The sequence below is a fragment of the Loxodonta africana genome, chromosome X (genome assembly GCF_030014295.1).
Source record: "Loxodonta africana isolate mLoxAfr1 chromosome X, mLoxAfr1.hap2, whole genome shotgun sequence".
Lineage (NCBI taxonomy): Eukaryota > Metazoa > Chordata > Mammalia > Proboscidea > Elephantidae > Loxodonta > Loxodonta africana.
In genome coordinates, this window is record NC_087369.1 from 128,862,857 (window position 1) to 128,887,321 (window position 24,465).

General features: G+C 48.3%; 1 protein-coding gene across 1 annotated transcript in view; it reads right to left on the minus strand.

Moving 5' to 3' along the window:
• The window catches only part of COL4A6 (collagen type IV alpha 6 chain), a 72,654-nt gene that overhangs the window by 1,604 nt on the left and 46,585 nt on the right, over window positions 1–24,465 (minus strand). Inside the window, exons 26-44 of the mRNA XM_010594733.3 lie at window positions 23,150–23,371; window positions 22,622–22,783; window positions 20,577–20,747; window positions 19,714–19,857; window positions 19,152–19,277; window positions 18,515–18,696; window positions 16,508–16,571; window positions 15,784–15,858; window positions 15,182–15,289; window positions 14,979–15,086; window positions 14,294–14,365; window positions 13,845–13,970; window positions 9,320–9,436; window positions 8,850–9,011; window positions 8,570–8,668; window positions 6,924–7,070; window positions 6,099–6,215; window positions 4,525–4,716; window positions 3,545–3,831 (exon numbers count right to left, since the gene is read on the minus strand). Of these exons, the coding sequence (XP_010593035.2) occupies window positions 3,545–3,831; window positions 4,525–4,716; window positions 6,099–6,215; window positions 6,924–7,070; window positions 8,570–8,668; window positions 8,850–9,011; window positions 9,320–9,436; window positions 13,845–13,970; window positions 14,294–14,365; window positions 14,979–15,086; window positions 15,182–15,289; window positions 15,784–15,858; window positions 16,508–16,571; window positions 18,515–18,696; window positions 19,152–19,277; window positions 19,714–19,857; window positions 20,577–20,747; window positions 22,622–22,783; window positions 23,150–23,371 (2,681 nt within the window). The remainder of the gene's footprint in view (window positions 1–3,544; window positions 3,832–4,524; window positions 4,717–6,098; window positions 6,216–6,923; window positions 7,071–8,569; window positions 8,669–8,849; window positions 9,012–9,319; window positions 9,437–13,844; window positions 13,971–14,293; window positions 14,366–14,978; window positions 15,087–15,181; window positions 15,290–15,783; window positions 15,859–16,507; window positions 16,572–18,514; window positions 18,697–19,151; window positions 19,278–19,713; window positions 19,858–20,576; window positions 20,748–22,621; window positions 22,784–23,149; window positions 23,372–24,465) is intronic.

Below are 24,465 nucleotides of genomic sequence, written 5' to 3' on the forward strand. Positions count from 1 at the left end.
AGAGCTCAGCAGTTCGAATCCACCAACCACTCCTTGGAAACCCTATGGAGCAGTTCTACTCTGTCCTGTGGAGTCACTACGAGTCAGAACTGACTCAACGGCACCTAATAACAACAACATAGTGTTTGTTACCTGCTGAGTAAAAGTGGCCTCACTGTATTTGACCTCAAAGTCTTGGTGGGCCTAGCTTCAGAGGGCTCCTTCTGCACGAGATTTCAGGATTTTTGCATCGGTCCCAATCCTGAGCCTAGAGTCTCCAGTCACTTTACCCATAGACAGCAGCCCCGTCTCTCCACACCCCTGCCATGCTCCCTTCACCTTAGCTGGACCTCAGAGGTGGGGAAGAGGTTATTATCTGGACCTCAGAGGTGGGGAAGAGGTTATTATCTGGACCTCAAAGGTGGGGAAGAGGCCTAATGCACACCCAGGTCAGCAAAGGGCCAATGCCCGATTTGGACACACAGGGAAACTTCACTTTGCAGAACTCTGGCAGAGTGAGTCTCCATATAAGTGACTTTTCCCGATAACTGAAGCATCCAAGCTTTCCTCATTTTGACCCTCGGATAGTAAACTCCCTAAAATGAACGACACATTTCTCTGCCTTATTAAATCCAAAAGCAGTGTATTTTGAACTTCACAAGATGAGTCAGGGTTGTCATCACGAAAGCCAGTTTTTGTGTCAGGTGATTATGCAAGGGCCTCATACCAAAGGCCATAGTTTATAGGGTTCTTAGACTTACTTGCATTAGTTTTCTCCCTCTTTTCTCCATTTTAGCAGGCATGTCTCATTACTTCAAGATGCCTTACTAAGCAGTCCAACTTCCCACCCTTTCACATTTTCAGGAAAAATATTCTAGTACATTAGAATTATGTGTAAACTAAGAGTAAAGAGGTTCTGAACAAAGGCTTAAGAGGTCTCCCGTGAGCTAAGTACATGAGATTTAGCACATGGCTTTTGGTGGAAGCACACGGGCTTTTGTTTCTTATTCCCTGGTCTTGGTGATAAACAGGAAAGAATGCTAGCAGAGGTGATTCTGTATTATACTGGGATAAATTGCCCAATTCACAAACACAGGGCAGAACAAGGAAGTACCTTACTCCACGCTGTGGGTTGAATTGTGTCCTCCCAAAAGATATGTTCAACTCCTAACCCCCAGTACCTGAGTGTGACCTTATTTGGAAATAGGGTCTTTGCAGATGTAATCAAGATGAGGTCATCTTAAATTAGGGTGGGCCCTCATCCAATGACACGTATTCTTATAAAAAGATGGAAATGACGCAGACACAGAGGGAAGAATGCCACGTGACGACGGAGGCAGAGACTGAAGTGATGCATCTACAAGCCAAGGAACACCAGGGACTGTCAGCAGCCACCAGAAGCTTAACAAGGCAATGAAGGTGTCTTCCCTAGAAACTTCAGAGGGAGCATGGTCCTGCTGACCAGACTTCTAGCCTCCAGAACTATGAGAGAACAAACCTCTGTTGTTTTAAGCCACGCAGTTTGTAATACTTTGTTATGGTATCATAACAGGTAACTAGCACACCCAGGTAGGCTCACTAACGTGAGGAAGTCTGAAGCTTTGGTAATTGTTCAAAGATACCCCCTCACTGTTATACTCCTGGCCTTGTATCCTTGGTCAGAAATGCTGCCCTGAGGATTCAGGGTCATGATCCTTGGATTCAGCAAAGCAGTTCAGAAGAGGCAGCGTATTTCAGGGAGTATATGATGGTTAATGTTATGTGTCAATTCGGCTAGGCTATGATTCTCAGTGGTTTGGCAGACACTGCGTAGTCATTTTCCATTTTGTAATCTGATGTGAGCAGCCAATCAGTTGGAGTGGGAGTTTCCTCGGGGGTGGGGCCTGCCTCCAGTATATATATGGATGTTCTGGCAAAGCTCATGCTCACTCTTGACCCTGCAATCTTCTCGTCGTCTTGATCTCCAGTTCTTGGGACATAAGCCAACAGAGGTCTCTAGCCTGCTGCCTGACCTGCAGATTTTGGGTTCATCAGCCAGCAGAGGTCTCGAGCCTGCTGCCTAACCCACAGATTTGGGACTTGCCAGCTGCCACAATTGTGTGAGCCATTTCCCTGATGTAAATTTCTCCCTCCATATATCTATATACAAACCCTGGTGGTGTAGTGGTTAAGAGCTATGGCTGCTAACCCAAAGGTCGGCAGTTTCAATCTACCAGGCGCTCCTTGGAAACTCTATGGGGCAGTTCTACTCTGTCCTATAGGGTCACTGTGAGTCGGAATCGACTTGATGGCAACGCGTTTGGTTTTTGGGTTTATATCTATATATACTTCACTGGTTTTGCTCCTCTTAGAGAACCCAGACTAAGACAGGGTGTCACACTGGTTTTCCCTGGGAGTTGTTCTGGCTGTAAATCTGACCTTCATCTGATGAAATATCCCCAGATATTCACTGGATCTTTTGTGAGGGACTGTTAACATAAATGAGTCAAAATGGCCTCTGTATATTGCCCCAAAGTTATTTACTTTGTAGCAAGCTAAGGCCTGTTAGCCCTTAAAAGCCTGCCAGTGCCAAACTCAAATGTGTGCACACATCTAGTTGTTTTAAAAATAGCCCAAATAAGTAGATTTTTAGCCACTTAGAGCCTGCCTGTTTAACATACCCCATGAGACTACACCCAACATCTGCTAGCCCTAGATAAGATAAAACCTTGTCGTTATAAGGACCCTAAGGTGCTGCTGCCTTCAGAGTTCTCTGATCCACAGATTCCCCACCTTGCTGCAGAAAGACCTCACCTAGGGACACCTAAGCTTCCCCCCTTCTCCCCTTCCCCAGGGTTTGTCATGCTCTCTTCTCCTTCTGGTGGCTCCCTGCGCCCCTTGCCTTTGACAGACCTCCTGCTGTGAGGGACCACACCCTGCATGTCTTGGTCCCAATAGCATGGTCATCTTTTTCCTTGGTCAGTCCTAAATTCCCATAAACTCACTCCTTGGGCTTACAGCTGTTCTAAGCTCTGTCTTAGCAAGACACACGGCACTCCTGGCCACCGCCTTCCCACCAAAATGGAAAGGTAGCAAAAATTCCAGCAAAGACATAGAGACACTGAGACTCTAGGGAGGAGATGGCAGTGGCTAGAGGGGCATGAGGAATGGGCAGAATGCTGGGGCATGCCGTGCCCAGTCTGACCAGTGTGCATGAGGCCCTGAGTGGGGACAGCCTCTCCCTCACTGCCCAAGCAGATCTTTTTGTGTTTCTATCTTCCCTTGGTGGAAGCAAGCATAAAGAAGATGTTAGGGTCTTTGGCTGTGATTCACAGATATTCTTACCCTGAACCACCGGGTGCAAAGTGCTTCCTTTCACCATACCCACGATTACCTGGCATTGATGCAGAACTGGGCTTTCTGGTCTTTAGCCAAGCCCAGGCCAAGCACTTTCCTCCCTTTCAAACTCCCTGCAGGTCATATTATGACTGCTATGTCCCTTGAGGCTACGAACCAGTCCGATGAATGCTCCAGAGCTCCCTGCCCACTGCTTCTCCACTGAGGGAGAAGCAGTGCCAGGTCTTACCATGAGGAAGGAGTATCCGATCCAGAGGCTGCGCCAGCCCAGGGGGCACTGTGGGATGGTGATATCCTGGCTGTGCACAGCAATGGCTTGCGAGGGTGCCTCACACACAGAGCAGCGGCTGATGTACCGGGGAATCTGGGTCTGGCCGACGGGCATCATAGGGATAGGGGCAGTGGTGGAGAGCCAATAAGATTTATCATTGCGCCTGGCATAGTGGCACACTTCATTGATGTTGCAGTAGATGAAGGGCATGGTGCTGAAGCGGGGCAGGCAGGAACCAGCAAACCCTGGCAAGGAGAGAAGGTGGGAGGGGCAGGTAAGTTCTGGCCGAGGGGCAGGGCTGGAATTATCTCCAGGGCCACTAGGACTGGACTAGATGGTGGTTTGAGTTTATATCCAACTGCATCTACGAGACCAGGGTCCTCCTCAACACTCTACACATGCTGAAGTCTGTTGATCAAATCCTCTTTTAAATGAAAAGAATCTTTTTAATAAACTGAATAATGCCTCCCTAATTAATCTGTTTTGTAAGACCTGCATTGAATAGACTGCATCTAAGAGTCAGCACACCTGTAGACTGTACAATTAATTCCTGGATAATCATCATTGCCCTGCAGGTCCTATTATTACTACTAATAATCTCTCACATTTAACAGATGCTTAATAGGTACCAAACATTGTCCTAAGCATTTTACATTTGTGATTCATTTTATTCTTACACCATCCTATGAGATAGGTGCTAGGATTAGCCTTGTTCCATCTCGGAGGAAGCTGAAGCTTAGAGAAGTTGAATAACTTGCTCAGGGTACAAGGTGGTAGAGCAAGGGTTTGAACCCAGATCTGCTTGACTCCAGAGCTGGGGCTCGTAATGTACTCACTATATAACAGTGGGCCCACCAAGGGGTTGGAGGGGGAGGAGGTTGCCTCTTGGTCCCTGTGGGGACAGATGGCCAGGGCTGGCTGCCAGAGCCAGTACCTACCCAGGTCCTGGTTGTGGGCTTTCTCCTGCCCCTCCACGAACAGCAAGCTGTAACCCACCCACAGCTGGCTCATCCCGACAGGGCACAGGGGCACCTGCTCCGACTGGCTGTGCTTCACCAAGGTGTAGCCCACGTTCACGGTCTGGCCAGGCATTCCAGGCCTCCCAAAGGGGCCCTGCTTCCCTGGAGCTCCTGAGAGGGAGAGAGCATAAAAGCAGTGAGCCTGGTGCCACCAATAATATCAGCTACTCGCTGTGTGTCAAGTATTGTGCAAGACACGTTCTATACATGAATTATCTCACTCAGTCCTCAGGACAAACCTGAGATGGTACTATTACTACCTCAATGTGTAGATGACAAAACTGAGGCTCACAGGTCACATTGCTAATAAGTGGCAGAGCTGGGATCCAACTCAGATGTATCCTAGCTGCAGAGTTCCTTTTAACAAGTACGCTACCCTGCTTTCCTCCCACAGCCACCTGGCCTTGGACTCTGAGTGGAGATGAGGGGCAGAGTGAGCTACTTTTCAGGCCCAGCCCTGCAGGCCTCTTAGAGGAAAACGTGTTGTTGTTCTTATTGGGTGCCATTGCATTGATTTTCAACTCATAGCAACCCCATGTGACAGAACAGAACTACCCCCATAGGGTTTTCCAGTCTGTAATCTTTACAGGAGTAGATCACCAGGCTTTTCTTCTGCAGAGCTACTGGGTGGGTTTGAACTGCCATCCTTTCAGTTAGCGGCCAAGCACTTAACAGTTGCGCCACCAGGGCTCCTAGGGGAAAACTAACAGCCTGAAAACTGAACCAGAGGAAAAAGCAGAGCTAAGATTAAAACCCAAAAGCAGTTACCAAGAGTTGACTCCGACTCATAACGAACCTATGTGTGTCAGAGTAGAACTGTGCTGCATAGGGTTTTCAACAGCTAATTTTTTCAGGAGTACATCGCCTGGACTTTTTTCTGAGGCACCTCTGTGCAGACTTGAACTCCAAACTTTTGGTTAGCAGCTGAGCATGTTAAGATGAACCATAACCCATTGCCGTCAAGTCAATTCCACAGTGGCAAAATCATGCTCTCCTCTCCTGCCCATGGCAGACATGCCTAATCAATCACAACACTTTCTCACGGAGCCTCAGAACTGTTCTCTTCTCAGGACAATTGATTAGCCATCCTGGATGTAAAATGGGAGCTAAGTAGCAGAGGTATGAGTAGCAATACCGTACCTCAGATTCTGTTATCCCTTGAACCACCCCCCTCCCATCCATGTCAGAATCCCTGGGTAGAAACAGGGAAGTGCAGGGCAACAGGCCATGCTATAATACGGAGTCACAGCTCTTAAGAGCTGGAAGAGAACCCAGAAAAGGATTTGGAGCAGTCCTTTGCCTTCCAGAATGTAGAGTACCCTTTCATAGGCTTAGAGGGTGGTGGTGCATGAATGGGTTACAGCCCAGTTTTCTAGCCTCCTAGTGTCCAGCTGTACCACTAGGTTTATTAATTCTCAGATTTGAGTTTTTGACTCCTCAAACCTCAAGTCCTTACAGAAACCCTCTGCCCCCTAGCGCTGACATCACCAGACCTTCAAATCCTGGAGGGCCTTGCAGTCCAGGGACACCAGGATCACCAAGAACCCCAGGTGGGCCTGGGAGCCCACTGCGGCCATCTTTGCCAGAGATGCCAGGTAAACCTTTGGAACCTGCAAGGAGAGAAGGTGCACAGAGCATACTCAATGTGAAGAATCCTGAGGAGCCCATTCCAGAGAAAGGGGCCTTGTGTATCATGTCCATGACTCACCAGGAGAGGGCGAACTGGCTGTCAAAATTGGTGTGCAAACTGCGACGCAGGCAGGCTGAAGCCAGCCTGGACTAGCCCTTAGCTCACGACCTAAGCATCTCTGGGCTGGGAAAGCACTCTGAGCCCCTTGACACCATTTTCTTCTCCTATCCTCTCATCCTCCAAGGAACCCTGGGAAGTGCGCAGGGCAACTGCTACCGTCCCTTATCAGGAATGAGGTGCCCAGAGAGGCAATTAACATACTTCAGTTACTGCAAAGCTAGGATGAGAAGCCAGATTTCCTGTCTTGCAGCCCAGGGCTTTCTCCACTGCTTTATGTTGCTCTTTATCTGCCACCCGCTCCTCCCTCCATCTGCTCAGCAGCACTTAGAGAGGGACAAACATCAGGAATAGCTCCCATGCTCTGTGGGCACACTGTCTGCAGCCAGGTGCAAACACTGTCCTGCTGGCGCTGCTGATCCTTCTCTTCCTGCCGAGAAGCTTGGGAGCTTCATGAAGGAACAGAGGAAATGCTTGTGGAAGGTGCCCCCTTGAAACAGGTTCCAAGCTGCTTGCTTCAGCAAAGGCCATCTCGGCTCCCCAAGAAGCCCCCCTCTGGCATTTCCCTCACCTTGTCGGCCTACAGGACCTTGAACCCCAGGGTCCCCCACAAGGCCAGGGATGCCATCGATGCCTGGTAGACCCAAAGGTCCAGGGGGAACCTGGATGGCTTCTGCGATTGGTGTTTGCCCAGGAACACCTCGGGGGCCAGAAAAGCCTGTGGGTAGGTGGGGAAAATGAAAATGTCAGGCTGAGGCCAGGAGGAAGCCACGGGGAGGGGGGGTCCCAGTGCCTTCCTTTCTGCCTAGCAACCAGAAGCTCTCTGCCCTTCCTGTTAGTCCCCACAGGATAGCCCTCACCACCCTTTATACAACGCCCTCCCTACCCGTGTATCTCCTGAGTGGATTGGTAGCTTCTTCAGGGCATGGACTGTGTCATATTCATCTTGTCTCCTCTGAGTTCAGCCTGATATGTGATAGGCAGTAGGGAAGCCTTTGCTCAGGACTGGGGCAGTTGGTTTGTTCACTTACTGGTCAAAATGCAGTAGCAAGGACACTGAGGGGATGTGTCCAACCCCAGAGGTTCAGTTGGCATCACAGCCTAGGATCCCAACCCCTGACAGCTGGCTTACTAATGGAAGCCAGACATGCCAGTTTGCTTTCTAATTCATTGAACAACTAAATGCCTACTACGCACCAGACCCTGATACACTTGACAACAGAGCTGTGATTAAGACAGGCCCTTGTGAAGATTATGGTCTAGACATAAAGATGGAAAACACATAATCTGACAAACGCCATAAACTTACTGCAAGTTGTGAGAAATGCTATGAAAGAAACAGATAACGTAGTGACAGTGGAGGACGGGGAGCCAAGGCGGGTGTGAGGTGGAGGAACCTGCTTTAGAGAGGGTGATCAGTGGCCTCTCATAAGAGGTAACATTTAAGCTGAGACCTTTAAAGCATTAGAAGGAGCTAGCCACTTAAAGAGTAGGGCATGAGAGTATTCCAGGAGATAGAATTAGCATGTGCAAAGGTCCTGTGGCAGGAACACAGCACCAAAGGGAGAAGGCCAGCAATGAAGATTAAGAGGAAGGCATCATAGAGGGCTTTGTGGACCATAGTTTATTCCTTTGACAGGGAAGCCATTGAGTGATTTATGTTTTTACAAAGCTCTCTTTGGCTGCTGTGTGGAGAAATGATTGTTGGGGAGGCGGGAAGCTGGGAGACAAGTTAGCAGACCATTGCAGTGATTCACATGAGACATGACGGTGGCTTGGACCTAGGTGGTAGTGCTGGAGGTGAAGAGAGGTGTGTGGATGCGAGGCACTTTTAGGAGGTAGAACCCTCAGGACTTGCTAATGGATTGGATGTTTGTAGGGGGTGGTGGTAAAGGATGGTTCTTCATTTCTGGATTGAGCAAATGGGTGGCTGGTGATTTGAGCACAAACTCAACCCCCACGAATGCAGAAGTATCACAGAGAGGTGAGGTCAGTGGCAGGATGCGTGGCAACAAAGCACCAGTGGCCTTTAGTCCTGGGAGCTGATGGAGGCAGGAGTCTCCCCAAAGTGGAGAAACCTCCTCCCCAGAGGAGCTTGATCTGGCTGCTTCAGGCATCCAGGCTTTCTTGGTGAGGTGAGCAGTGGCTCCCAAAAGAATCTTACCCCACACCCTTCCCTCAAGCTCAGGGCCAGCCCAGCACACGCTCTCAACTCACCTCCTGGCCCTGCCTTCCCCTTCATCCCGGGAAGTCCTGGGTCTCCAGGTGGCCCAACCTTGCCTGGAGTCCCCATGACGCCAGGCTCACCTCTCATGCCTGGCAAAGGCCAAAGGTTAGCAAGTCAGTGTCTGGCATGTTGGGGGGAGTGCTCTGAGAGTGGGTGGAGGTGAGGTAGGGAAGAGTATTATCAGCTGGTCTCTCTTCACAGGGCTGCAGGAAGGGGCCAGCTCTGACCATGGAGTGGGGAAGGGCCCACCAGCCAACCAAGCGGCCATACCTTTCAGTCCTAGCTCTCCAGGGGGACCAGAGAAACCTGGGATTCCTTGGTCTCCCTTGGGCCCTTGAGGGCCAGGAATTCCAGGGAAGCCAGGGTTTCCAGAGTCGCCTTGATCCGAGGATGGCCCAGGGGGACCCCGGGGCCCAGGAGAGCCTGGGCGGCCTAGGGATAAGATCAGTGATGAGGAGCAGGTGAGCAGGAAGTGGCCACTGATAAAGGCCTCAGGACTGAAAGGAAGCCACAGCCACAGCCCACAGGCAGAGAATATGTCTGTGGGATCCCAGAGCCCAACCTTCCGAAAACAATGCAGTCAGTTCCAGTCCCCTGCATCCCTGCTGGGGGCAGTGATGCGAGGCCAAGCAGGTCGATGCATGTCCAGCAACAAGGACTCTGCTGGACTGTATACAGGGCCTCCCCAAGCTCCAGGCCAAAGGTCTTGGCCATCCCTCTTTTGGGCTTCCTGTCTTTACCTCGTTCTCCATCTAGGCCTGGTCGCCCGGGGTCACCAGGCTGTCCTGCTATGACTGAGGGCAAGGAGATGCCTGGGGCACCAGGGAGACCAGCAGGGCCTTGGACACCTGGAAAACCTGCAAAGAATAAATAAAATGGGCTGGATGGGCTTTGTGTATCCAGGAGAGAGAGGGCCAGTTCTCTCAGAGAAAATGGAAGTTCACAAAGAGAAAATGGATGCTGTTAGGTAGGCGCCAGACCAGAGAACACCAGCAGAGGGCTCTTGTCCCCTTCACCCCACCTTACTTCTCAGCAAGCACGCAGACACAACTGACAAGGGCTCAGGGACACCTCCTCTCCTCCCAGCAGGAGCTGCTTTCTATTTGGGTAGAACTGGGGAAGGTTCAGCTCCCCAGTGTCACTGGCAGCAGAAATATTTTAGGCAGTAGCAAATTTCCCCCAAATCAGAAAGAAGTAATGACTGCAGTACTTGGAATTTAAATTTCCCCAAAATGTTTTTAGACCTATTGTCATCATCAAAACACATTTCTTAAGTTAGCCTGTTATGTTTGATGCTGCACAAAGAAAATTACAGATAGTGGTAGGGCACAGGCTCCAACCAGTCAGAACAGACACCATCCCAATCAAAATGGAGGCCAGCAAGGGCCTTGTCTCCTGGCATCTTCTAGAGATAGTGGCAAACTGGAAAACAATCTTTTATAGATAATTCACGATATTAGCTGGAGGAATGCTTTCCAGGAAAGTTACCTATAAAACGAATTTGTCTGTACTCTATCTCCTTTTTTGGCAAAAGAGAATAGCCATTTATTAAAGTAGATACAGAACACTTGTTTGCTCAAATTTTAATACTGCTCTACATGTTTTTTCTGTTTGTAGAACTATTTCTACTGTAATATGTTCAAAAACAAAAATTTCAGCAGATTACATAAAATTTATTTAATATTCATATGCCAAGTACATAGATGATAATCCTGATGGCAGAATACATCGAAGCTATATATACAAATGTGGAAGTTCATATTATCCATCTAGCATGGGGACAAATCTATTTTATGCTTTCTAGATGATATTCAAATGAAGAAAAATAGATTCAAATTGATAAGCTGTTCTGATGGTTGAAATTCTCATTTTTTGTTTGTGACAAGAAAGTTCAAAAATATTACTGTTGAATTTTATTTTTTTGTGGCAAGAAAATCCAAAAATATGTTGAACTTCTCATATTAGTCTAAGAAGTAAATCCATGAAAACTTGTACAGGAAGACAGTAGACTGGTTCAATTCAGGTGTTTTTTAAATAGCTCATGATCTAATTAATTGACTTCTGAAGAAATGTAAAAAATACTTTTGGAGAAAATACTCTCAGTTATCCAGTTATTTAGGTCAGGAAAAAAATTAAAAAAGAAAAATTAGTTGTGAAGCTGCATGATGCTATTTATAGCATGGTCAGTTATATCTTGGTGAACCTTTGAAGAATTTTTCTTTTTCATAAAGGTTAAAATCTGAAAAGAAAGACATATTATATGTTTTTCTCCTGAAAATATAGCTTTATACGTATATATATAATACATAAAACCAAAACCCAACCTGTTGCCATCGAGTCGATTCCAACTCATAGAGACCCTATAGGACAGAGTAAAACTGCCCCAGAGAGTTTTCAAGGAGTGCCTGGTGGATTCAAACCACTGACCTTTTGGTTAGCAGCCATAGCACTAAGCCACTACGCCACCAGGGTTTCCAGAGACCCGATAGGACAGAGTAGAACCGCCCCATAGGGTTTCCAAGGAGCACCTGGTGGATCGAACTGCCGATCTTTTGGTTAGCAGCCGAGCCCTTAACCACTACACCACCAGGGCTCCATATAGAATATATTAAAAACCCAGTATATAGAGAAGCTAAAATTATGCAAAACTAATAAACAAGACAGAGTAAGTGTGGGCCCCAGAGAAATTATAAGAAGTTCCCATGGCAGTTTTTGGAGTCTCCTCTTTCCCTTACCTGTTTCTTGATTTTATAATTGCACTGGAATAAAGATACTACTAACATCAAGTAGTGCAAAAAGCTCATGTTTTTCTGTAATTAAGAATAAAACACTATACACTGAGCTCCTGTTAAGGACGGAAAAAATAGGGAAATAGATAATGGTGAATGTTCCACAACCTGATAAACACAAGTAAGGCCACTGAATTGTACATGTGAAGAACGTTGAAATGGCAAATGTTTTGTTACATATATATTTACCACACACACACACAATAAAACACTTCAAATGAGTAGATGCAAAAGCAAGATGCATTTTTCCAACTCGTTCCAGTGTTAAAGCATAAAAACCCTAAATATACAAATGTACCTTCTCAATATTTAGTGAAAACATGAAAATTAATGGCATAATTTATAGTTTAGATAAAGATATTGTAAGGACAGGGATTGCTCGATGGCGTTTTTTAGGGGTAAATCTACTTTTTACACTGACTTCCATCAGCAATTCAGAGCTAGGTTCCGATTCGGGAGGTATGATACTTGCTGTATTTGTAAATGGATTGTATTAATTAGGTATTGAGAGGAAACAACATATGTAAAGAATAATCCAGATACAATGAACACCTATGTTCCCACCACCAATTTCAGAAAAAGAAGCTAGTGTTACCCTTTGAATTTCTCTGCATGCTCCTCAGAGATCCCACCCTATTCTCTCCCTCTCAGAGGCAAATAATAAAATAAAACCATTGCTGTCAAGTCTACTCCAACTCGTGGTGACCCCACGCGTGTCAGAGTAGAACTGAGCTCCATGGGGTTTTCAATGGTTGTAATCTTACAGCAGTAGATCGCCAGGCCTTTCTTCTGTAGCACTTCTGGGTAGATTTGAACCACCAACCTTTTTTGTTAGTAGCCAAGTGCAAATTGTTTGCGTCACTCAGGGAGCCACTCAGAGGCAACCATGCCTGAATTTTTGTTTTCATCATTCCCTCCCTTTTCATCATAATTCAACCACGTGTATTGGTAACCCTCAACAATATATTGTTTGCTTTTGCTTATTTCTGAACATTTATGACTAGAATTATATCAAATGTATTCTCTGCAGCTTGCCTTTTTGGTTGTTGTTGTTCAACCGTAAGTTCCTGAAATTTACCCATCTGGACATGTAGTGTTGACTGTCTTTGTAATTGTGACTTTATTATGTCAGATAGCTAAAGCAAATGAATAATTTAATGCCCAGACATTCATAGTCAGGGTTTGAAAATGGAAAAGGAAATGCCCTTGACTTTCTATCTGTTCCTCTTTATCTCCTGTGAAAGAAACCACACAGCTCCCCCCCAACCCCCGGCAGGCTTGGGCCCTGCTTCGAATCCTTCTTCTGGAGAAGCTGCTGGCTTTCAGAAAAAAAAAAAAAAAAACAACAACAGGTTGGTTCAGACCAAAGGAAAGAGTAAACACAGAAACAGCAGATGCACCAATTCAAAATGCAGCAGGAAATGAAGTAATGTTTGAATACAGTTCCTGGAAAATACGCGCATTACACAAGCACGCATATAAACAAATAAAGTATGGCGGGCTCTCAGGGCCCAGAGCTACAAGGTACAGAACATTTTACAAATATGATTTTCCAGGTAACCTGTAATAATATAGTAGTCAATACTTCTTGAGCAACTATTACGCATCAGGCTGTGCACTAAGTGTTTTTACATAAATTATCTCATTCCTCATTGATTCCTCATATATCCTACAAGGTAGGTTCTCTTATTATGCTCACATTACAGAAAAGGAAAACTAAGGGTTCATTTGGGACAGACGGATAAGTTCCTTGTTCAAGGCCATATCGGTAAGTCAGAGGCGAAACTGGAATTTGAACCCAGCTGGTCTGACTCCAGGACCCACCCTCTTAACCACGCCGCTATGCTGAATTCATTACATAGAGTGAGGTGTATATGGGTCTTCAGAACATTCCTAAGGAAAGAAAAATAATCAGAATTTATCCCTGTGATTTGACAGGTGGGAAACGGAGGCTCAGAAAAGGACTTCAGGCATTGTGTGAGTCAGGGGCAGAGATTAGGGTGGACCCTGCTTTCCAGAAAATCCAATAAATACCAGTGTGTCCTGTGTGCCTGTCCTGGGGAGACATTTGTCCTCTTAGTCATGGGTTCCTTCTAGCAGCCACAGTGTTTTCCCAGGGCCCAGGCCAGTGCCATCTACACTAGACACTGAGCAAATTCTGTCAAACTTCTCAGTAAATGGACAAGCCCTGTTCCTCAGGACAATTAGGCCCAGGCTCTGCCCAAGAGAACAAGAGAGGCCCTGAGGTTAATAAGGAAGAGTGGGAGTGAATTTGGAGGCTAGAGGCGACTTGTTACTGCTCTCTGACACTCCTCGCAGCCCTAGGCACAGCCTACCCTCTCGTTCGCCACAGGCGGTCAGTCTTACTGGGTTCTGACACTCCCAGAGATGTGAAGACATCCTGTGAGCCACATGACCCAGGTGACCCCACCCCTGGCTCCCTCAGCATCTACAGACCTGACTTGAGCACCCTTACCTCGGCCACCTTTTTGTCCTCTCACACCTGGTTTCCCTGGGGCTCCAATGCCAATTCCTGGAGAGCCTTTTTCCCCTTTGGGGCCAGGCAGGCCAGCAGGCCCAGGCACACCGGTTATACTGGGTCCTAGGAGGAGATGCAGAGGGAGGGGGATAGAACTCAGTGTGGGTGAGGCCCTCAGGCCTAACTCACTTGCCTGGGGCCTGAGAGGGAGGCCTGCCCAACAGACACCAGAAGTCTGAGTACTGAAATAACAGGAAGAAGAGCTTATTTGGGTAGGGCAAACCCTACCCTCCTTCCTTGCCACATCAAGGGACCCCCAGTTGGGGGGCTGGCAAGGAGATCTATGAGTCCAAGCATATGGGATACACTTCAGTGGAGAATTCATGGCTAGCCAGGCTTCTGGAAGAGCTACTGCCCTCCTTCTCACCCTTGGGGCTCGTCCTTACCTGGAGTGCCGTGGGCACCCTTAGTTCCTGGAAGCCCATTTAATCCATGTAAGCCAGAAAGTCCAGGGAAGCCTAGGGGAGAGAACAGCAGAAATGGCTTCAACAACTCTGAGTCATAAAGGGGCAGCAAGTGGTAGCAACCTATCCCCAAGGGCACCGCAACATTCTCATTTTAAAAGTTATGGTCTTTCCTGAGGGATTACCTAGTATCCTAAGGGAGAACAGACCACCTCTCAACTATAGCCCCCCACCCTAGATTTCTCAGGACATTTATCAGAGACTAATGCAGCATCAAAAGTAGCGTAATAGCTAATTAGATATCTGTAAGAACTCAGACTGGCAATGCTGAGACCTTGAGTTGCCAGTTCTCAGAGACTGGTTCTAGAAACTCACTCCCTGATCTCTAAGGCAGGAAAAGTCTACATATGTTGAAGCAATGACCTTCCTGCTAACTTTTCTCTCCATGGATTCCATGTTCTTCTCTTCCCACTCGTTCTTGCCCTCCTTTCTTCTTCTTCATCCTCCTTTTCTTCCCTGCCCAATATCCCTCGTGTTTTTTAGTCCAGTCAATGATTTCCCTGGGTATGGCTTATCCTCAGCTAGTGTCTCCAAAAATAAAGTAGTTGATGTCCTTTTTTGAGGGAAGGATATTTTCCCCCATTGCCTTACTCCCAAATACACACACCTTTAGGTCCTACTAGGCCAGGGTGTCCCAGCGGTCCAGTTACCCCTGCATGACCAGGAGAACCTGGAAGCCCTGGGTCTCCTCTCAGTCCTGCAATCCCGGGGAATCCTGAAAGTGAAACCAAGGCAGAAGATCAGAATGGGGCATAGCTTGAAGCTAATCCTAACCTTTCCAGAATAAAGGACGGTCATGTGGGATGGTACCTGGAGAGCCAGGAAGGCCAATGTCTCCAGGAACTCCATCTTTTCCATCTTCACCTTTATTTCCTGGGAAACCCACATCACCAATTGGGCCATCTTTTCCTTTGATACCTAGACCAAGAAGAATGCTGAAGGACCAGACCACATTTCAGGGAATGTTCCTCCATAGGAGGAGGTGAGCAGGAAGGTGAAACCACCTTGAACTGAGGGTGCTAGATCTAGGGATATTCAGCCCAATGAAGGAGCTCTGAAAAGGACTGAGGCAGCTGTCTTCACATCTGGAAGGTGCCACCCAATTGAAAATTAAGTGAACTTGTTCTGTGTGTTCCCCAGTGGGTGGAAATGTTCAAGAAGCACAGTTTAGATAACTGTCTATTAAACTAAGGGGGTGGATGCCATTGTCCCAAAGGTCTCTGCTCTCGAGAGCGAGCAGGTAGGTTTGCTTGGGAGAAACGGTGGGCTGCCTGTTAGTGAACACGTGTCAGGTAGGAATCTTTTTGCGTTGGATGGAAGCTGTAGAACTTGGCGTTGATCCCAAAATTCCTTCCATCCCTTAGCTTGGAGGAGTGTGTGAAACATGTGAGACAAAAGTATAGCTACCTTACCTTTAAAACCACGCTCCCCAGGTTGTCCCTTGGGTCCTGGGGTACCAGGAATTTCAAGTGACTGGCCTGGATCTCCTGGGGATATCAAAACATTGTTCCAGTCATTGGGAGAAGCTATAGCTCATTTTGTACCAAAGAAAGCCTTTGAAAGCAAAATCTTTTTAGACTCAATATGGCCAGAGAAACTCCTCGACAAAATTACCCATGGGTTAAGAGGTAACCAATCACCAATAAGATGCTGGGACGCTGCCAGCTGATTAGCATGACATGTGGCTACATGCAGCCCATCTCCATTGGGAAACACATCACTAGGCTCATTACGGGCAGAGAAGAGGGGCCCTAAAACATCATCAGAATAAACAGTGATGACAGCAAGGGTAGGAAATTTTCCTGCCCAGTGGGCTGGGTTCAGGAGGGAAAAAACTGTCTAGAGGTCAAGGCTCCCCTCTGCTGCTGAACCTAGAAGGCAGAAGGGTCAAACCACACAAACGACAGCCTTTTCTTTAGCTCTGAGAAAGCTGCAGAGAGAGAGACAGCTTGTTAGGTACTACTGTTTGTCGCATTGTCTTTGAGGACCAAGAGCTGCCAAGGAGCTTTGGCCAAAGTGGAAATGTAAATTAATTCACTTTCCCCTAAACATAGTCTCCCCCAAGACAGTCCTGGGCCTGCTAGAAATCTACCTTACTCTAAAAAAAAATACATTAAAATAGAAAATGCTCCTTACCTTTAGAACCTGGGAGACCAGCTACTCCTGGGAGCCCTGGAGCTCCATTAAGACCCCGTATACCCTGCAAAGCAATATGGGAATCATTATTTCTGCCCAGAGCTCAGGGCTTCCCACCTTCTGGTTCACGCTTCCACTCCCTGAGCCATGTCTGAGAGATGTATATCATATACTTTGTGGCAGGGGTGGGGTGGAGGAGTATAGCTTGCAAACAGGAAGGTAATAAGCAAAGGGCAGAGGCACACACTTAGGGTTTTTAGGGGAGGGACTGGATCTGCAGATTAATCCTGGTCTTGTCATTCATAACTTCCCACTGCCCATCAAAATTGTAATCTTGGGAAATCAAAGTCTGGCTGCTCTAGCAAGTCTCTTAGAAAATACAGAGATTGACAGGTCAAGCACTTGGTGTGTTCTGCAGACAGTCTGCTACCACCTCCCCTGCCAAAGTTTTGGGGCCATTCTTCATGCACAAAAAGAAATGTTGCTCCACCATGCAGGGCTAGCCCTCCACTGCTGGTTCTGCAGAGAACAAGAGCTCTTTCTTGTACCAGGTAGCAGGTGGTACATGTGCAGGTGCTGAAATCTCAATTTGGGCTGTTACTGTTTTCACAGGAAAAGCTGCCTGCACTGTCTAATGTCCAACATACTATCCAAGTCTGGGAAGTGAGCATGTTTGCTGCCATCAGCACAATTCTTCCCCTGGTGTGGTTTTGACTAATTTTGAGATGCACCCAGCAAAGACAAATGCCATGCAGTGCCATGGGCAGGAGGCTGGGTTCTGGGCTCTGTCACTGTGCTCACTGGACCACGATTCTGCCACCACTACCCAGGACACTGGCTCCCTTCCACCTGTTCCCCCTCCTGGTATTTTCCTACACATTGCCATAAAATACTCCTAGTTCTGAGCCTTGCTCATGCTGTGTAGTCCTCCCAAAACACCTTCCCACCTTTCTTCCCCCCTCCTAGTGTGTGGTAGTCAGGACCACCCAGTTTAGAACTATTTCTTTGGCAACTGCTTCAGGCACGCATGTGCATGTGCGTGCGTGTGTGTGTGTGTGTGTGTGTGTGTGTGTGTGTGTGTGTGTGTTCTCTCCACCAAATTGACAGTTACTTCTAAAGGACAGGGACTTTGCTTGCAGGGGCAGTACAGGTGTTCTGTGACCCAATTCATTTAGACCCTTCAACACTAGTACTGTCATTGCTACAATTTATCCAGAGCCTGCTATGGGCCAGAAACAGTGCTAAGTGCTTTATACATACCGTGTGAAGGAGGTTTGAATATTATTTCCAGTTTTTACAGATGAGAAAAGTGATGCTCAGGGAAGTTAAGCAACATGCATATGATCACAGTGCTAATGGGTGATGGAGCTGAGATTCACACCCTGGTCTGTGTCCTTTCTAAGCCCATTCTACTGCCCTGCCTTTTAAGAGCTCAGAGAAAATGGACTTGACTCTCCGCCAGTTTTTGCTTCTTATGGAGCTTCAAAGACCTTCCTGTCAAAACATCAAGACATCTGTACTGAATTCTTACAATGTGCCTGACTCAATGTGGGATGCTGGCAGTGGGGCACAGGCAAGAAAGCATGTAAGGGAGTCCTTGTTCTCAAGCTCTACTGATCTTGCTGAGGAAATCAGACCCACACAGACCCAACTCGGATCGATACAGGCAGTGAGAAGTACAGAGGGGCCAGTGTGGTAGGAGCTTATGGGTTTCTGAGGACATGGGGCCTGGGCTGGGCCTTAGGGATGGCAGGTATTAGGCAACTTCAGAGAAGGGAGGAAGCCCCTGTCTGTGGAGGAGATAGCATGAACAAAGGCATAGAAGAGGGGGTGCTCAGGAAAGGATGAGAAGACCCATCAGACTCAAGGAGAGGGAGTTGTCTGAGGACATCTTGAGTGAAGGGGCTGGGAAGTAGGTTGGGGTCAGAACGGTGGAAAAAAGGGGCATTTCCTCCTGCTGTGGGAGGCCCTTCCCTGGTGGAGAGACAAAGAGCTGGGTACACTTACAGTTTCTCCAGGCATTCCTGGGAAGCCTGTGATCCCAGGGGCTCCCTTCAGGCCAGGCAAGCCCCGTAGTCCCAAGGAGCCAGAGGGGCCTGGCCTTCCAACAAGTCCTTTGATAGAGCTGGCAAGCCCAGGAACTCCAGGGAGGCCTGTTGGCCCAGGGCGGCCAGCCTCTCCTTTGTCACCTGGGGAAGAAGAAAAAGGGCATGGAAATAGACTATGGGAAAGAGAAAACCAGCTTGCCAAGGTGCAGGTCCCCAGAATCACAGGCACAGTACACGCTTGGGAGCAGGTGGAGGTGGGGGTGGGGGAGGTGCTTTTCAGCCTTAGGGAGCACTACTCAGGCAACCCAGCTCCAGCAGTGGGAAAACTACGCTCAAGTCCCACTATCTGCCAGGCTCCTCCAGGGGTGCCATGGCCTGCGGGTCAAAAACTCAGCTACCCAGTGGCAATAACAAATGGCAGCCTTAAAGTCCAGGCACCCCTCAGGCCCAGGGAAGGCAGCCTCCTTGCAGCCCCTGCTGCCACCCACTGCTGCTCTGAGGGGCCTTGTAATGGAGAATTTCTCTCAGGAAGGAAGTCAAATTGGGTCATAAAACCTTTCTTGGGCTTTTTTCCTGCCCATTCCCTGCCCCAGCACCTCTGGGCCCTGGAAATCCGTCTGATCCAGCTGAGCCCCGGGAGCCTTTGTCTCCTTTGAACCAAAGATTCAGCATTGGGAGTCTTGGGCCAGGTATTCCGACTGGCCCTGGGTTGCCTCTGTCTCCTGCAGGGATGGATATCATGAGATCAGGGTGAGAGAGCTTAGACATGGGGTCAGGCATGGGCTGACCTGGCATATCAGTTCTTCTCACGCCAGCCCCAGGCCCACTTTCTGGGCCCTTCCATGTTCTTCCCCACTCTATTCTCCCAATGTTGCATTTCTATTTATGCCCTCTCCTTCTACAAGCCCAAAGTCCATCAGCAACTTTTGATCATACTCAAAACTCTCCTCCCATGATCATGTGAAAATGTATAGGCAAGGCCTCCAACATGAAGTGCTAAGTGATTAGGTCTTTTAGTTTCAAAGGCCATAATTCAGAAGCCAAAAATCTTATTATCTAACAAAAGTTTGGTTTAAGCCACATGAACGACAAAGTCCATAAACAAAATGTACCTTTGAAGTGTGGGTGGCAGTTCTAGAAATCAATTCCCCAGCTCACCTTTTTCACCAGGGCTACCAGCAGGTCCAGATGTTCCGATTCTTCCTGGTGACCCAGGAATTCCCTTTAATCCACTTGCACCAGGAATACCAGGGAGACCTGGTATCCCTGGAAAACCTATCAGTCCAACGGACCCCTTCTCACCTGTTGAGAGACAAGAACTTCTATTATCCCTGTTTTATATACAAGGATACTGAGGCTCAGAAAAGTTAAATAACTTACCCAAGGTTACACATCTAGGAAGTTTCAGAGAAGGGATTTAAGTCCAGGTTTCTCTAACACCAAGGCTCATGCTCTTAGTTATTATACATTATGCTACTTCCCTGTGCATGGCACTAAAGAAGACAGGAGGTGGGCACCTGTCTTAAGATTCACCAAGTTTAGAGCTCATATGTGGCACAGGAAAAAAAAAAAGCCTAGGGCCAGGAGGCAAGGAGCTGAGCTCTAGCTCTGGCTCTGCTGCTAACCAGTTGTGCGTCCTTGGATCAATTACTTTTCCCTGTATAAAATGCGCAAGTCACCTATCCAACCTCTGACGGATATCAGAGCAATCACAGGAAGTGAGGGCTAGCAGGCTCCATGGTAGGGGTTGTACAAATGAGTAAACCCAATCTGGCTGTTATTGTCCTGGGCTTACTGACTGTGATATTCCACCCAGTGTTCTACCCAGCAGGCAGCGAGGGTGATTCACCTTGGCTGGGGGTCCTTCTTTACGCTATCCTTGTCTAAAGAACTTGCCCCCAAAAGCCCTGCCCATCTCCCTCCCCACTCTCCCATCCCTTGGCAGAGAGGGAGGGGCAAGCTGGGCAGCTTGGATGCTCCTTGTTGGCACTCACTGGTGTCTTGGTGATCACTTTACTTACCCTTTGGGCCTGGGAGACCTGGCAACCCTGTGGCCCCTGGCAAGCCTGAGCTCCCCAGGAAGCCTATTAGGCCTGCAGATCCAGGAAGGCCTTTGAGCCCAGGCAGACCTCTCTTTCCAGTTGATCCTGGGTGACCTGCCTCACCTCTCGAGCCTTTCTTTCCAGGACGTCCTGAATCAGTACAGGAGAGAACACAGAACAGCCATCAGGTGAGGCTCTAGTTCAATCTGGGCCACTGCCCATTTCCATGGCTTCTGGTTGGTTGCCCCGCTGGGTTTTGTAAATGGCCCTTTACACTCGCATATGCAGGTTGCTAGTAGGCAAAGTTCTTAGTTGGCTGAAGCATTAGCACCTACCACCCGGAGTGCCATGCCAATGGCTATTACCTCCAGCACGGCATAGTAGCTGGCAGGGAGAGCAAAACCCGTTCTGATTACACTTCTTCATCCTCTATGAATGTGGTTCACACTTCAGCCTCTGAATGGAGCTCTGGGAAGCCAGGGTGGCAACTGAGCTCCAGTTTCCTAGTACTTCCTGTCTGAATCATCCCACAATGGCTGTTTCCTGAGCCAATCGGTGAAGGAGAGGTTAAAGCTGAGCTGTTGTTTCAGCCTCCCAGGGAGCCATGGATTCAGGGCTGCCCTTTTAATCTCTCATGCAAGCAGTTAAATCAGCCGGTTCCTTGGCATTAAGGTTGAAAGACCCCCTAGAGCCAAATACTGTAGAAATCCCCAAGGCCCATTTGGTCTCCTAGGTATTCGGAGACTTTAACCATGCTTTAAATTGGTCAATGGGATTAACCTCCTGAGCTGCTGCCAAAGTGGAATGTTCAGGTACAAAGCAAGGAAATTAAAAAACCAAAGGATTAAATCAATGACGGCAGAGGTATTTGGGCCCCCAAGGGCCTAAATGAATGGCTGACTTGGCTTTCTAAGGACTGAAAAGCCATCAAGTAGCTGCAAGCCCCAGGATTCGAATGGAAGGCTGTGAAGGGGATCCCGCCACAAGGGAAGGAAATTCAATAGAAGCTAACCCCACGGCATGAGTTCAGGGATTCCTGGCCTTGCAGGCCACACCAGGTTATAGCGTATGGTCAGACAATTCCCTGAGCGGCAAAACTGGCGAGGTGTTAGTCTGTGAGCTTGTGTGCTGTGTTTTCTCACCTGGACAGCCTATGTGAAGACCCCAGAAACATAGAAGGACAAAGGGGAAAAAAAGGATATTAGTGGCTCTGCAAATAACTCCAGTCACTTGGCCAGGAGTAAGGGGAGGAAGGGTAATGTAGTTGCTGAGGTAGGTTGAGGAGAGTGGTGCTAGAAAGAGGCAAGCTGTGCACACTAGAACCAGGGTGTGGCAGGCTCCACCGCTGAGTGAAGGACACTTTGGCCATGGATCCTCAGGGGCATGCTCATCTGAGAGGCAGGTCGCCAGAACAGTCACACTCTGCTCAAGCTCCTCCTCCAACCCAAAGCAGGCTCCCACTGCCCCAGCGAAGGCAATGGAAGCTGGGCTAGACCTACCTCAACAACAAGGGTGACTTCTCTAATTGGGGAAGGCAGGGAGAGGCTGAAGCATGAAAAGGGGATGTGAGGATATGGGGGAAGGAAAAACCAAAGCAAATCAGTTGCCATCAAGTTGTTTTGGACTCATGGCAACCCCGCGTATTGCAGAGTAGAACTGTGCTCCATCGGGTTTTCATGGCTGTGGCCTTTCAGAGTGTCAGGGCTTTCTTCCAAGTCACCTCTGGGTAGGTTTGAACCACCAACCTTTCTGTTTACAGCCAAGCACTCAACTCTTTGTGCCACCCAGGGAGTCCTTATGGGAGAGGGAGGTGGGAATTATTTGTTATAATATTGTGGGAGCTAAACTGCAGAAGCCTGCTCTGCTTGGAACTGCAAGGGTGACTTGAAACTTGAGAGATTAGGAAAGTCAAGTCTCATTTCAAATCTGACCGTGGCACACTGCTGCTATTGCCCCTCCGGACGCTTGGGCCCAGAGCCGAGCTAAAGTCTGTCAAACTGGGGCTCCTCCTCCAAAGGACCTACCTGCCAAGCCTGGAAAGCCCACTGTTCCCGGGAGACCAGGTTTTCCCTTGATGCCAGACAGGCCACCTGGCCCTCGGGGGCCTGGCTTTCCCGTGTGTCCCGGTGCTCCAGGGCTGCCCCGCTCACCTTTGGCGCCCAGCATGCCAGACTTCCCAAGCAAACCTAGTGAAAGGAAAGGGCAGATGATCACAGCCTAGACTGATAGCAGGGGCCGGGTCACCAAAGCAACTTCCAGAGAAAGAGCTTGGCTCAGGATTCATCCCAGGCGCCACTATTTTCTCAGCAACATCCTTGTTGTTATTCCTGGCAGTGAACCAGAGGCTTTGCAAGAAATTATGGTCACTTCTAGAATTATGAAGATAGGAAAATGGACTCAGGCCACTTAAGGAAATTTCCAAAAAAGGAGGGACAGAACAAAATGGTATTTTATTTTAACCCCCTAAGTAATCCATCACCCCAGAAGCCCCCATTCATGCAAGTATACCAGTTATTGAAAGGTTTTTCTGTAGATTTTTAGATAAGAGTCACCCTTGGGTCCTGGAAAGCCAGAGTCTCCAGGAAATCCTCTGTCCCCTGGCAATCCTTGGAGGCCTTGCTCTCCTGGAGCACCATTTTCAGCACCAAAGATGTCACCAGGGGCTCCCTTGGGACCTGGTAAACCTGGACTGCCAACGTTCCCAGGCAAGCCATCTTTTCCAGGGAGCCCAGGAAACCCAGGCAAGCCCTTCTCCCCACGAGGTCCAGGAAATCCTAATGTAAAGAGGCAAAAATAAAGGCCATGGATGTTTCGAAGCAATTTGTCTGGGTAGAGATGTCATAAGAAGCTACCATATTAATAACATGTGTCACTTCTCTTGAGGATCAGGAATCTCTGGTCCTAGGAGGCCTAGCCCTGAGGCAGGGGCTGCACCATGTGACCTGGAAGAGTTTCTGCTTCAGTGAGGCCTGGCCCTTGGGCAGAGCTCAGCAGCCTGCTCCTGGGGCTCCTACAGTTGCCGAACAGCACAAGCTACCCGCCCCCCAGACCTCTTGGCAAGAGCCCCAACCTCTGGAGTTGTCTAACTGCTGCTAGGATTCCTCCCTCACCTCTGGGTGGGGGAGGGAACTGAGGCACCAATAAACCCCGAGAGCACGTGGCCCCGAGGTGAGCCCATGCTGTAAGGCGCTGGTGGTTGTCTCATTTGAGCATCAATGGAATCACCTGGGGTGGGGAACGCATGTTAAAACACAGATTGCAGGGCCCCACCTCATTTGTTTCTGAGCAGTAGGTCTTGGAGAGGGGCCAAGAATTTGCTTCTCTAACAAGTTTCCAGGTGCTGCTGAAGCTGCTGGCTGAGGCATCTCACTCTGAGAACCACTGGTGTAGTTAATGAAGCACGGGTTGGAACAGGGTATGAGAAAAGGGATAGAAATGGACAACTTTCCTCTAACTGATCTGAATCTCTTTCTCTGGCCTTTAAGGAGCTGATTCAGGAACCTGCCATAGAACTGGCAGTCAAACAACCTGGCTCTTAGTCCTAACTTGGTCACGAGTGATCGAGCTTTGTGATCTCAGGCAAGTCATTTTCTATCTAGCTTGGTCACTAGTGATCAAGCTTTGTGATCTCAGGCAAGTCATCTTCCACTGGGTGTGAGTGTCCTCATCTGAAAGTGAAGGGGTTGTCCCAGTTGATCTCCAATGGCCCTTACAGCTCTGATACGCTGTCATTCTATGGCTCTAAACTCTGTCTTGCCTGGGTATGAAATCAAACCTTCTCACCCACCCCAGAGAGCAAACTTAGCTTCCTGTAATTGGCAGAGGGCTACCACAATCCAAACACACACAAAAGGAGAAGCAGGCGAGA